This window comes from Aythya marila (assembly GCF_965140915.1).
Source record: "Aythya marila genome assembly, chromosome: 12".
Classification (NCBI taxonomy): Eukaryota; Metazoa; Chordata; class Aves; order Anseriformes; family Anatidae; genus Aythya; species Aythya marila.
This window is the reverse complement of record NC_139053.1, coordinates 10,759,129-10,773,690: the sequence shown is the minus strand read 5'-3', so window position 1 is coordinate 10,773,690 and position 14,562 is coordinate 10,759,129. Positions and strand designations below refer to the sequence as shown.

Sequence of the window (14,562 nt, the reverse complement as noted above, 5' to 3'; positions counted from 1 at the left end):
ATTTATTTGAGGGGAAATATACAAAAGGACTACATTTTAACTAGAAGATGTATTTTATAGTTAAAAATTATTTCAAATGCAGATAGGATGATGAATTACTTTTTCTACATTATGTTTCATTCATGATTTGATACATCATCAGATTGTAATACCACTTTTTGACATCACTAAACATTATCAGTGTACCTTTTTCATATCTTTAACGTGAGTGTCTTACCATAATTTTGGCTTTAAAGTACAGCAGGTGTATATGTGACATGTGTACTAAATGGTTGGTTTTGCAGCCATTTACAACAGGAGCAGGAGAAAAAGCGCTCTAAGGTGGAAGACCTAATGGGAAAGATAGCATCAATGCAAGCTCAAAACAAGAAACTGCTTTTAGAGAAAAATAACTTCATGGCTGACAAGAAGATCCTGGAAGCTGATATGGAAATGACACAAAAGACAAACAGGTTTATCTTCCTTTGTCACTTCATATTATGTTATCATTTTCTCAATACTTAAATTTCTAAAATATACCATAGCAATAATATCTGTAAAAACATTTTTTTCACATCCCGGTAACATTTTTACCTACTGTAGAGCAGCCGTGTTTCCTCAAATACATCTTTCTCACACCTATTTGGCCTACTTGTTGAATAATTTTGCTAAATTTTTTGTTTTCGTAGACATATCTGTCTTTACATGCAAATTAAGAATATATCTTCAATGCTAGTAGTTAGCTATGATGATTAATCATTTGTGTATTCACCTGAAGAACAGGATGTTTCAGTATTTGCAGACTTTCTCATATATGTGAATGGTTCAGAGGTAGAACAAACCTTTCAAAAGTAAAAATAATATCATTATTTTTCTTAAGAAATATGAACTTGTAGCTATTGCAGAAATTGCTCTTTTGAGTATCTGCTATAATTACTCTTAATGCAGCATACTATTAAAAAAAAAGTTATAGGCAATGATACTTTCAGCCCTTGAAATACTTTGAGCCAGTACATCTTTAACACTATACTTGATTGTTTTTGAGACTTGTGCAAGCTGATTTGTATCTACAATGGAAGTTCCCTTAATGCCATTATTAGTTTCCAATCTTAAAGGGTCTCATGTTAATTTTATAGGCAATTAAAGAAGAAAATAGGTCTTTTGAAACAGCAGTTGGAGGAAGCAACAGAAAAAGAAGTTGCAGCCCATCACTATCTAACAAACCTTATTGGTTTGGTGGAGAAGATAGCTCAGGAACGTGATCACCTTATTTTTTTGGTAATTACCTTTAATTAATATGGCTTAACTGATGTTTCAGTTCTCCTCCTACTAGAAAAAACTCTTAATAATTCAAATTAATAGTAAAAGAAAGCTATGATTCCAGTTGATTGAGCTATTTAAATGTTTGCAAATAGAATAGAAGCAACAAAAGATTATTTTATGTAGAGCAGTTAAAAATATGTACTTGTTTCTGAAGCTTTTCACTTATTTTTATTTAAATTAATTCTGAGTTAATAGCAGAAATGCTCTGAGAGCCTATTTTATTGAAATAGTCTCATGCTAGTAAAACTTTAAAATATCCAGTTTCCTTTGCTATCTGCTAGAATTGGATCTGAACAACCCGTGCCTAATTTCAGTCACTGAACTTGAAACATACCTTGGCAGAAAGTTAGATTGCAGGTATCCTGTACTCAGATAAGCTGGTAGGGTTTCGAATGAGGAGACCTAGAAAATATTGGGGGGGGGTGCAGAGGGCTGAATTTAGAACTGGACACTCATTATTACTAAGAGACAACACTGAGCAGGATGTCTAAGTAAAAGTCTATTATCATTCTCCCTACTTCAACATTCACTACTTACAAAGTGATGGAGGCAGGGATGAGCCAAAACCATTTTGTAAGCCACATGCCAAATTCCTGCCATGAATTGTTGCTAGTTTCAAGGTTTTTTCTGAGAGAAGGCTGATTCTGACCTGGAGGGTCAGCTGTACAAATAGAATCCCTAAGCATACGTATATACACCTGTCGATGAATGTGCAGAATTGGTTTGGTTTGCAATATTAATATATCTATGATCCTTTCAAAATAGAAGTGTTTCAAAGTATTATTTTGTTAGTGATCATATTCACAGCCAGTTAATAAATTATTAATTAGACATTATTAGCATAATTTTGAAGATTCTTTCTCCATTTTGGTTCTTAAGACTCAGAATAGATTTGCCTTCAATGTATGTAATTTGATATATATGTTTGCAGGCCAGGTGTTTGGAAAATGAAAATCATGGTGTTCTCAACAAAATAGTAGAAGGCAGTCTACGCTTAGGAAGGCTGCAAGAAAAAGTTAAGGTAAGCAGTATTTCTAACCTATGTATTTTGTAAAACTTTTATCTTTTTAAATGAGAGAAGTAAGTAGTTTTTTAAAAATGAAATGGATCATCAGTTTTTGTAAATGACATTTTCCATTTTGTTTTCATATTGTGTATCTGCTAGGTTGCTGCATTAACACCATTACCCAGAAAATTATGACAAGTTGTAAAAATGATAAAATACAAATAAAATAGCACTTCTGATTTTTGCTCAGTAATGTAGTCCAATTATTCTACTTTTTTTTGTCCACTCTCTGCTAATGCTTCAACTTGAAATCCTTTGCAATTAGATTTAGAAGTGAAAAACTATCTTGAGTATACAGTACTTTTATGTGACCAAAGGGTAGGCAATTTAGAAACTCAGAGTATGTTCAATCATCTAGCCTAATCATCTAGCCTAATACATCACAGGTTATCTTTAGGATTATCTAAGCAAATACAAAGCATAGCATGTAATTGCATTATAACAATGTTTAGTCTGAAATACATTTGAAACTCTTATGTTTTAATATCTTTAGTGATACAGTAATTCAAGGTAAACACTTAAGCAATAGCGTTTGAGGTATAACCTCACAGTTTCTAAGCATATGTGTATTCTCAATATTGTGTATCACATAAAGCAAGAGGTGTAGTACTTCAAAGAAATCTCATAAAGAGATCAGATAGATCACAAAGAAATCAGATAAACAAAAATCCTTTTTAAAAAAAAAAACACTATCAACTGTTAATGGAAACTATAAATAATGTTTTTAAATATTGCTGTTTCTAGTCTATTTAGAAAAAAGTGACAAACTACTGGCAAAACTTTCTTGTTCTTAATTTGTGTCAGTATAGCTTAGGACTTAAACAGTCAAATATAGAAACTTAAAATATCATGTACTTCTTGACTATCATACTAACTGTAACTTTTAGCAAAGTTCAATCACCTTTTTGCTGAGAACACCTTAATTTCTTGAACACCTCCAGTCAAGTAATCCACTTTTCTAAATAGAAGCTTTATTACTTTGTTGTCTCTAGTGATTTATGAGAAGTTCTGGGTATTCCTTAGTTTTACTTTTTTATTTAAAATCCTAAGTTTAAATACAAACATTGTCAAGTTTTTAAGTTTGGTTCTTTTTAATCAAGGCTTTTCTAATCCTAATATGTAATGCATATCACCCCTCCGCTTTAAGCGCTGTCAATAAAAATTCAGGGGAACGTGGAAAGGCAATAAATTCTTTACGTGGAAGATTTGTTTACTTCCACAGTTAATGCACAATTCTAGCAACCAGGAAACTTGAACAACAGCATTCTTCAAGATTACACACTTCCTACTTAATTGAATAAAATAGGTTAAAGATCTCATTAGTTTGATTAGTCTGCCAGAGGAATACCACTATCAGCTGCTTCAGGGAACTGCAGCTGGAATAACTGCCCCTTGTACCAAGTTGCAGGGTGAACCTGTTACAAGGTATTAAGACAAGATCTGTCTTCATTGGTAATAGTACTTAAAATGTACACATTTTTGCGAGAAGGTGATATAACTTCCTAGTTTGTGTTACATTAATTGTTATCTTAGAAAGGAGTGTTCTGCATTGACTTTTAGCTATTATAATGAGATACAAGATAATAAATATAAAATTTATCATATGAACTAGAGCATACAGTCCTCAGATTAGAATGAGAGAAAAGCTTCTAGCCTACATACAGGTTTGAGTTCCTTAAAAGTGCCTAAAAGATAAGGCATCGTAGGTTACCTTTTGGTGAATTCATTGCCTCCTATCTCAGTGTCCACAAACTACTCCAAAACCATGGTGCAGGTTAGATGCATGGCAGAAAGAGTACATGTCAACAGATTTTGTGGGGCTTCTTTCACATCACTGCAATTGTTACTGGAGGAAAGGAAAAAAGGATGACTAGGTGGAACAGCCATTCTTCACTGCAAATGTATGGCACATACCCCTGTAGACAGACAGTTGTCATTCAAAAATCTGGCAATTCTATTCCCTTTAGATCACTTTCCTCTGAAGTCACGTGTGCTTTGCAGACGAAGTGGATCTGATTTTTCTGGTCTAGAGTTGTTACTGTTTTGCAAATTCTTTTGGGTAAAGTAAATGAACAAAAATCCCATTTACACTGAGAAAATCCCAGTTTTTCACTGAGAACCTTCAAGATCAAGCAGACCTGTTTTTGAACACAATAAGTGTGAAATCCTTTTAGCAATAACCCTTTGAGCTTTAAATGAAACCTAAAACAATGTAGATGTTTAATATACACAGCTCTATTATCAATTTTAAACTGTGTATGCTTGAGCTAGGTAGCAAATTAAGTGATTCTCTTTATAGGTACCCATTTTTAGTTTGGGACTTAGCAATTACTGAAAACCTTTTAAGTCATTCACTGTACAACATGTTTTGTAGGTTATCAGTACAACCATATAGGACAGTGGAACAAGTCTCAAATAGATTGTATACAAATATTCAGAAAAATAATTTTTGCTCAGGAATTGTGTTAAGGAAACAAAACATCTTTTGGTATTCTTTTGTTAGACAATTTTTCAGGCTTACTAAATCATGAAAATATTAAAGCTTACTTGAAGAAATTGTTCTTTAGTTGGCCTTATAAGATTCAACTACATGATTCTTTATCATATTTGTTATAACTCAGAACTCACCTGAAAAAAACTACTGATTATGGAGCAGAATATTTAATGTAACTTTATTTCCCTTCATCATCAGAAAAGTTTCAACTCAAATGTTTAAGTTTTTCCACTGGTATTCTTTCTGTCTATCTCATTAATCATATATAACATGAACTATCTTGCAATGGGACATTTTTAAGCATATTATATGCAGCACTTCTGATCTTTTTTTGTTTTTTAAACAGTGAGCATGCATTTGATAAAAATGGTTTTGTTTAACAACTGTTTTAAATAGCCTTCAAATATCTCTTCACAGTTGGTTTTCATTCACATGCTGGTGGTCTAAAACTGTTACTTTGGGAACAGGCAATAGTAGCCACTATCTTTTTAGTAAAAAAAAAAAAAAAAGTTAAAAAAAAAAAACTCACCATGTTGTGACTACCAGAGAAATAACACAAATTATTGTGCTTTCACAAAAATACATTTATGCTAAAAGAAAGCTCAAAGAGATCATCAGAAAGCTTTCTGAAGTTAGACTATTAAAAATGCTTAGAGCATAAAGGTTAAAGTCTGATTAAATTATTTTATGGTTCAGTTAAATACTTACTGATTAAAAAAATCTGCATATCAACTTTTTGAAAAGCAGTCACAAATTTCCTGGCAGAAGCACTGGCAGAAGCCATACATGAGACATACAGTAAGACTTGAGGGAACAAAACACAACCACAATACCTAGGGTCACTTTTTCAATCACTAGTAAATAGATTCCAACAGGGAGGGAACCAAAGTAAAAAAAAATAATAATAAAAAAATATATATATCCAATCAGCCATACCAGTATTGTAGGTACACATGATTGCATAGCTTGGAAAAGAGATCTTGATCCAGCTGACTCTGCAAACTTGCAGATGCTGACTCAATGCTACGGTCAGCATAGTAATCTAAGGCAGCAGTTTGACTGGAAGTCCTTGGGGAGTCTCTTTGTACTTCCATAATCATAATTACTAAGCAGTTGGGTGATTCATGGGAAGAGCTTGGGGAAGCCAAGTTTTTTGCTGTTAAAACTACTTCACCACAGTTAGAATTCCATGCTGCTCTTTTAATAGGAATTTGGACATAATGTTTTTATCGTTAGGGAGTGCTTTAACTTCATCTTTGTGCAACTCAATCTCATGGCAACAAGAGAGACAGATAATGCAGAGATCCACCTCCTCTAAGTAGTATGTTATTCAAACATCTAGCACAAATTCTGCGAAGACAGTTCAAAACTTTGGGTTTACAACTGTGAAGATTGTAATTCTGATAACAGATTTTGCACTCCAGTTCATCATTTGGGCACACTGTCAAAAAGAAGTCGTATCAAGTTGTTTCATGGATTCTGAATTTCTATTGGTAATATTTTTTATCAATGATAAAGTTTTTATAAATATAGGTAGAAGCAACCTTTATACTGAAGATATCTGGCCTCTCCCATTGGGATTACATTTTCAGGTAACAGAAGGTAATCTAGTTGCGCACACCAAGGCATATGAATGAAACAAGGGTGCTTCTTCATATCATTCCTATTAACAGTAATCTGCACTGAGGGATAGATGCTTTGGATCTAACGTTATCAGACCATAGATTAAGTCTCTGTACACAGGGCTCCTTTATCTAGAGTGTATTCCTGCTTTTTTCTTTCTTCTTTTTTTGAAAATACAAGGAACATTTCTGACTCATAGCAACTCGGGAAACACTAAACGGTAAAGGAAAAAGAAAGTCTTTATATAACCAAAAAATTAGTTCACACCTAATTATTTAGTTTTACTTTAGATGAAAATCATTTAGCTTACCAGCTCTGTTTAAAGCAAGAGTTATACTGGAAAAATGTGCATAATAAAAATGAACAACATAAATAGCTGCCAAGTAATTCAGTACACACAGTATAAAAGAAACACAGTGCTCAAAACATACCTTTTTGAAATTATAAGACTGTAGATTATGTCCTGTTCAGTCCCAGCTGCTATATCCATCATCACTGCTCTTCTCAGGTGCTTTCTATATTCCTAGTGTGCCATGACGATGGGCAGACTACCTATTTCAGCTATAGAGGAAAAATAGTACCACTTCCAGCTGTGTTATCCCCTTCTTCCTGCAAATGGTAATCGCCATCAGTCTACTCACTGTTGCCTGCTTCACTTCAGAAAAAAAAATAATACAAGACCATGTTGAACAACTCAAACATAGCAGCTGCTGCAAAGGTCCTGTCAGTGCCTGTAGCTGCGTGCCCAGAACCACCCCAGCCTGGCTCAGCTCCCCAGAATGAGCAGGGAGCAGTCTAGCGTCAGCCATCCTGCTGAAGTTTTGCTGCTTATGCATTTTACATCAACTTAGTTATAAACATTCCTAGGAACAAGATAAGAACTCTGTATCACTCACATCTAGTCTCAAGTTTTAATCTGTAGGCCAGGAAATGGTGCACTACTGCCCTTTGTGCCCCACTGATCTTGAAACCATTCTGCACACATAGCTCAGCTTCAGTTGGCAGAGGAAGAACAGGCATGTCAAGCCAACAGTATTACTATTACGTTCAGAAAATACAATTCCAAAGTGACACATTTTACAAGCACTAAACTGAAAACAGCTTGTGAAAAGGATCACAAAATATTTTGCAGCTCTATTGAGTGCTTCAATCCCAAAAATCTCTTATAGCCTATGTCAGACATGACATTCTGCACGTATATCAACAGTTTAAGCACTATGTTTGTAATCACAGGAAAAAAGCTGTTATTGGATAATGTCTGTTTCTGCCAAGAGAAAAGCAGCATGTAGAAATGTGTAACAACACCTGACAAGCCGTATTTTTTCAGTTCCTCATATGGTTATGTAATTGAACGGAGAAGTTATTTCAGAGAGCACTAGACCTGTACATTAGACCTGGTTATTACTGCCAATAAGCATAAAATGACTTGTGCCATCAGTAAACAGAATGAACTATTACGTGAAACAGTAATATGTTTTAAAACATGAAGCTACTCTGTTCTACCTCATAGTATTAAGATTAAAGAGCAGAACATGCTTTCTTATAGCATACATGGATAAATACGACTTGGACAACTGGTAAGTACCATGTGGCTTTCAGCAAACTGATATAGTAGAAGGTGTCCCTGCCCAAGGTGGCAAAATACCAGTGTAATGCCTTCACATAACAAATAGGTTAAAAAAAAACACCCACACATACACATAAGCAACCTACCTGATGTATCAATGCAAGGCATCATTGATCAAACTGCTAACTCGCAAAGCTTCTTTTATTGGTAGTAAGTTGTTCTTATTTCTGCTGTCATCACATTTTTCCTATTAATTTTTACAGCTCTATAAAAAGAAAGCAGCTGAGAAGCTTGGAGATATCAGTCTCAAAATGACTGAGCAGGAGAAAGAATTTGCCGGGAAGACTGCTCAGTACCAGCAAGAACTGAAGTACCTGCAGCATTTACTAGAAGACAAACAGGAAACCCTTAATGAAGTGCTGCAGCAAAAAAGGTATGTCAGTCATAGGCAGAAGTAATCCAATTAGATATAACAGGGAAAAAAGGGGTCGGGGCAGTCAACTCTGCACAGCAGAAAGCTCTTGTTTTCCATCAGAGCCTCAAACAGTATATTATTTTCTCATTCCTGTTATAGCTATACTGAAAATGCTGAAATACTCTTAATTCCATCCATATTAACTCCAAAAAAATGCCCTTTGAAGGAGAAATTTATTCTTACAAGTTTTTTAATATCAAGAAAATCAATATGTATGAAAAATACCAATCTGAGCCTAGTCTCTGATGATTTAGGAGTCTAAAAATAACCAAGACATATGTTAGTTATTTAATAGCATCTTCTACTGAAGGCTGAACACCTTTCCTGTCCTCCTGCCTCAACAGAGTAGCAGTAAATTAAATGAATCTAATAAATACGCATTTGATGGATTTCCTTTTGAATCTACCTTACCGTTTTGTTAACAAGGGACAGATTTGCCACTTTCAGAATTAAAAAAAAATATATATATTTAACTGATTTTTATGACTATGAACAGCAGTCGAGCTGTACTATACACTAGTTCAGTCCAGGCATGCCATTTGTACTATAGAGCTCAAAACCCTGTTGATTTGTATTGGCATTCCTAATGTTGAACAACAGTATCTCAATTACATTTATGACCTAATATATTAAAAATTGCATTATGATTGTTCTCTAACTGTTGGTATTTCCTATATGTGCCCATACGGCTTGCAAGTGAAACATGAACACATTTTAAATTATATTCAAGAAAAAATGTATTTAAGGTTATTCTTTAAACCTTTAGATTTTTCTCAAAGTGTAAGAAAGGTAATCTAAGACAGTGACAGATCCACTGCTATTGCAATCCACTGAATAACAAAGTAGGATTGCTTTTGTGAACTCTACAAGGTTTGTAAGTAGAATGATGCTGAAACACTGCAAAACTTCGGAAAAAAATTGTATGTAGTACTGGAAGTCTTCTAAACAACATACAATACAGGTTATATGAAAATGTACATTTAGCAGACAGAGAAAATTAAGTATATAGTTTCAGAAATACTAAAAACATACAAAAACTCATTTTTGTGTGAAGGACAAAAAGACTACCCCCCCAACATAAGCAGAATGTATTTTTAGCTTTTGATTGTTGTTAAAAAAAATTGATGTTAAAAAAAAAACAAAAAACCTGCAGAGACAAAACCCCACACTATCCTAACTACAATTAGACTGTAACTGCTGCTGCTTAGATGCTCACCAGAAAAAACAGAGCTATAAAAGCTATTATGCCACACTGAAGACTTACTTCTGACTGTAGTATATTGCATGCAAAGCCAGGATTATCTGCAATATGCTTCCTTGACAACAACACGATTTGACTGCTCATTCCAAAGCAAAGTCAGCAAACACTTTCAGATTCTGCATCTGTCAGCTTTGTTTAAAAATTAATCCTCCAAGAAGAGTTCAGATACACAATTCCCTCTACATGCATGCTTTCTCAATATTGATGTCATTCTAACCATGTTGGTGCTTTTAAAACCTCTCTTTGAACTACTTTTTTCAAAAATTGACATGGTTGCTATTAAACTGTGTGTGTAGAGTGACAATGAGCATAGCTTGGATGGTCTGATACCTGTCCCATTTGTCAGCCTTGCTGACAACATTGAACTACAACTCAGAATTCAGTCATCTTCGGTTTTATCTTCTTACTTCTGACTTTCCCTCAGGATCATGAGCATTAACAATTCAACAGTTTAAAAAAAAGAGTGTTGGCCTTAGAAAGTAGATAAGCAAACTCAGGGTAAATATCAGGATGGCTTCCAGGGGAAGTTCAATCATACAATTTTTACTCTTTGTAACTTACATCCCCCAAAATTTAAGCAGAGAATAGCTGCCTTTGTAAAGTATTTTGAAGCATATACTGAGTAATTGGTAGCATTATCAGATACCCTTATTATTGTGTCAACAGGAAATACAATTCTTGAGAACAAAACTACAGTTTTGGTGTTTCAAAAATGAGAGATTGCTTCTCAATTAGCTTTTTAGAGACCTGGCAGGAATGGAAAGCTCCAAATCATTTATGTGGCTTCTAATGTTCCTGGGCAGAGTCCTGGGGATACTCTTAGCAATTCTACTGCCTCCACCTACCTTATTTTGCTTTAATTCAATTCTTAAGACTACTACTGCCACCAGAAGTTTATTCCAAGCAATATGAAGATAATCCTAATGCCTTTTCAGTAAGGTATTTTTCTGACTTCTGTCTCTATATCCACTCGTAAGGTGACACAGAATGAGCTACTACTATTTCGAGGCCACTTTTTACCACTTCTTTCTCAATGGGAGGTGTAATTGATCATGAAGGATCCTATAAGAAGTGCTGATTATACAGTTGCTGGTACACATATTTTGCCAAAAATATAATTTGACGGCACTGAATCTTACATTTATGTTTAACAGGGGTTTCTTTCTCATTTTTAGAAAGTGGTATTCACTTTCCCTATTCAGGAGAATTTGTATAAAGGGCTAGCAGAATTCTACAATGTTAAGATGCGTGCTCATTTTCCATGCAATGGTTTTGTTTTCCACTTCAAGTAATCTCAATTTACTGATTAAGTTGTATTTTGACATATATTAGAAGTGAGTCAGAGGAAACCCAAGTGCTTAACTATGACCAGGTATAATTCACTAAAAAGTCAGTGGCTAGAATATAGTGCATTATTAAACAGCATTAGCTGCCATTCTCACAAGAAACCTTTTTCTTGAGAAGAACAATAAATAATTCATTCATGCAGTCAGAGAAATTAGCATACAAAGAATGACATAATGCCTTCAGAACTGTTCTTCATATCCCCACTCACCACCACCAACTAAACCAACCCAAAAGTCGACATCGCTTCTGTTTGGCCTCCACGAAGAGGCATTTAGCTGAGCACAATCTGAACCAACCATCTGAGCAGACTGGTTTTTTTTAGCTTCTGAGTGGACAATATACAGAACTCCTGGCATCTGGCAGAAGAAAAAGGGCACTCATTACAGAAACATACCTATTAAAGGAAGCAGAACTGCAGTCACAGCAGAGCCTGATTCGAAGATGGTCATAATATTTGAATCTCACAAGCACCACTCTTTTGTGTGGACTTAATCCAACTCACTATGTGGGTCAGAAATCTTCCTGATCACGTCCTCTCCTAACATTATATTTACCAGCCTTTAAAAACAATAAAAATTCTATCAGAACATTTCAAGCATCTAAATACACATGTTGTATAATTTAGTTATGCATATATTGTAATTACATAGTGCTTAAAAGTGGTTTTAAAATTAAGATTGCTGTTAATTTTTTTTTTCTAGAAAAGTGGAAGGTGAGCTTGAAGTCATTTGGGAATCCACATCCAAAGAAAACAGGAGAATGAGAGAACTCTTACATAAATCTCTGGGAAAAAACGACATTTGGAATACTGTCACAGTTCATGAGTCATACTTGGATGAAGTCTCTCATAAGGACCTGGTTTATGGACATGATTTTAGCTATTGTGATGTGAAACCATCACCTACTAAGAAGGAAATTCACCAAGAATCTTAGTGATAAGAATAAAGGTGCCTTAAGCATATCACCAAAGATAGGATTATCACAGAAAAACAGAACTATCTGCCTGAATTTGACTTTTTCAACAACGCAATGCAGTAGGACATTTACCCTCTTCATTTTTGTTTTTTTTAAAGAGTCCTCAAAATGACAACAAATTTTCCACCTACAGCAATATTAGTGGTATTAGTGTAATTCTAGGCTAAAATGTAACTTTTTTTTTTAAAAAAAAAAAGGCTGTTCCACATTCAGGCAAAATGTGGTACAGCTCTAAATTAACAGAAGTCCACAATTACATAATTAACAAAATAAAAATAATAAGCTTGGAGTGCTAACACAGAAACAGCACATACAGAGTGCTATAAATCAACTGAACAGGGAAAGAGAAAACCTCCGTGTGCTAATGTCTATTACGTATCTTATATATTTTAATTAAAAGGCCAAATTTCAGGCGTTTCCCCACAAACTGTCAAATAAAATATAGATCATGACCAAAGTTGAAAAAAAAAAACAAAATGGTGTTGTCCGTTCTCTTTGCTGGTGATGAAGCATCCTGACATTCTGTGTTTCAAGGATGTTCTTAGATTTAATTGCCAGCCATAAATCTTGTTTTCTCACAGACAGAAATATTTGTGAAGCAAAGAGGACAGAAACATCTTCATGACAACTTGTGGTGCCTGAACGCAGAGTTGTCCACAAAGCAGATTTAAAAGAGCCCAGGCCTCAACAAGTTTCCTAACATAGTTTTGCCAAAGGGATAAGACCCTGGCAGAGGATGCAGTCCTCCCTCCAGATTGAGTGGTCTTTCCCACTTCCAATTCAGCAGCTTTGCAGGAAGCCAGAAGTATTTTTTCCAGAGCATTCTCTGCAGCAATACCAGTCCTTAGATTAGTATGACACACATTTGTCTTTATTTTTATAATAAATGTGTTTCAACAGTACTGCACATCAATATTGAAGCAATACGGAGTATGACTTTCATTTTGGAATTCACATGCAAGTTTGTGGACCAGCTTTTTGTTTGTTGCTTCATTTCTGTAACAAAAACCTAAATGGAACCAGAAAATTTTAACAATACTATACAATATGACCAGCAGTTCTGTAATATTAGAAATATCCTGAAAAATTAGACACATTTTTAAGTTGGAAAACATGGTCCCCCAAACATACGTTGACAGCATTGAAGTGAACTGCCTGTAAAAGTCACCCAAGGTAAATGCTAAACTCTGGATGTGAACAACAAACACGGTTAAGAAGCTTTAATCACTTTTACAACTTGCCATTAAAAATCAAATGAGATACAATTACATGCTATTTGAAAATTAGTGTTATAAAAGTGAAAGGTTATCTAGTAGAAAAAATTGATTGACACTGGATTGTCAGGCTTTCCAAATACAGTACAAAATGCAGCATCTCCTCCCTGTCACTGCTTAATCTATTTATCATGCAATATAATAGATATCACGAAGGCACTAACCGCTATCCATGGAGGTAGCACTTAGGCAGACTTATGTCTAACTGGTCTGACAGAAGTTTTGGTAGTACTTCGGAATGATGATTGAAGTTGCACAAAATTGTGACAACTAACCAGAAAACATCTAATTTTTCTAGTTACCAGAACTGCGTACACTTTTATTCAATGTGAGGTCAATAAAACTTTTTATTTTTTTCTATTACTGGGAAAAGAGTTCCTTCACTCTGTCCTTGGGTTAATATACCTATAAACACAGTTGCTAAGTTACGTTTTATTACAACTTGGATTAGGTAAATAAATTCAGCCTGAACCAAAGGAAAATGCAATGTAACCAACACAGACACTGAATGAAAGATAGATAGGCTGAACTTAACTTCCAATACAAGGACCTTTTATTTCACATACTTAATGTAAGCGAAGCACACTTTTTTCATATATTGCCTTAGAACACAGGCATTTATCCAGCAGAAGCCTTCATTTAAGCCAACTCACTAAAACAACTTACAGAATACTTTGTTTCCATTTGAAATCAGAAAAAAAAAAGGGTTTTAAATGGGCTAGGTTAGAATTAAATTACCATGTGGAAGACTGAGAACTTGTTTATCGCTACCAAATATATGCTGTCATAGAAACACAAGATCCGTCTTTTTGTAATTAATAGACAACATTCCTATCTTCTTAATTTTGCATTACAAATTAATTCCATAAAGATGATAAATGAAACAATGTTTTTACACCATGATAAAAAATTATTGAATCAGATGCTAGTGCTGGGAAGTGTACACGGTAACATATATTATATTCCTGTCAAGGAAATGATTGATACCACCAGTGCTTCTGAAACTTATTTTAATTTTGTAAAGGAGCAGGCAAAACAGACAGATTGTAAGTGAAGGGATAATAGACAGACAAGCAGAGAAATAAATGTTTCTCACAAGGGTGTGGAGTATCAGCTTAAGAATGCAGGATCAGCAGATCTCAGGGATGACAACCAGGAACTTCACGTGAAGTGACCGT

At 34.5% G+C, this 14,562-nt stretch overlaps 2 protein-coding genes across 3 annotated transcripts in view; one reads left to right on the top strand and one right to left on the bottom strand.

Annotated features, from left to right (window-relative positions):
- Positions 1–14,562, top strand: part of CEP89 (centrosomal protein 89) — a 27,724-nt gene extending 13,162 nt beyond the window's left edge. For both annotated transcript variants that reach the window (XM_082770004.1, XM_082770003.1), the window contains 5 exons: positions 285–452; positions 1,116–1,257; positions 2,234–2,323; positions 8,316–8,485; positions 11,837–14,562. In XM_082770004.1, the coding sequence (XP_082626130.1) occupies positions 285–452; positions 1,116–1,257; positions 2,234–2,323; positions 8,316–8,485; positions 11,837–12,068 (802 nt within the window). In that variant the 3' untranslated portion in view covers positions 12,069–14,562. The remainder of the gene's footprint in view (positions 1–284; positions 453–1,115; positions 1,258–2,233; positions 2,324–8,315; positions 8,486–11,836) is intronic.
- Positions 4,306–7,505, bottom strand: LOC309882552 (E3 ubiquitin-protein ligase RNF182-like; the record flags this gene model as incomplete). The annotated part of the gene is given in 7 exon segments (XM_082769753.1): positions 4,306–4,506; positions 5,660–5,687; positions 5,689–5,813; positions 5,816–6,069; positions 6,072–6,181; positions 6,183–6,303; positions 7,382–7,505. Coding segments are annotated over 7 exon segments (963 nt in total).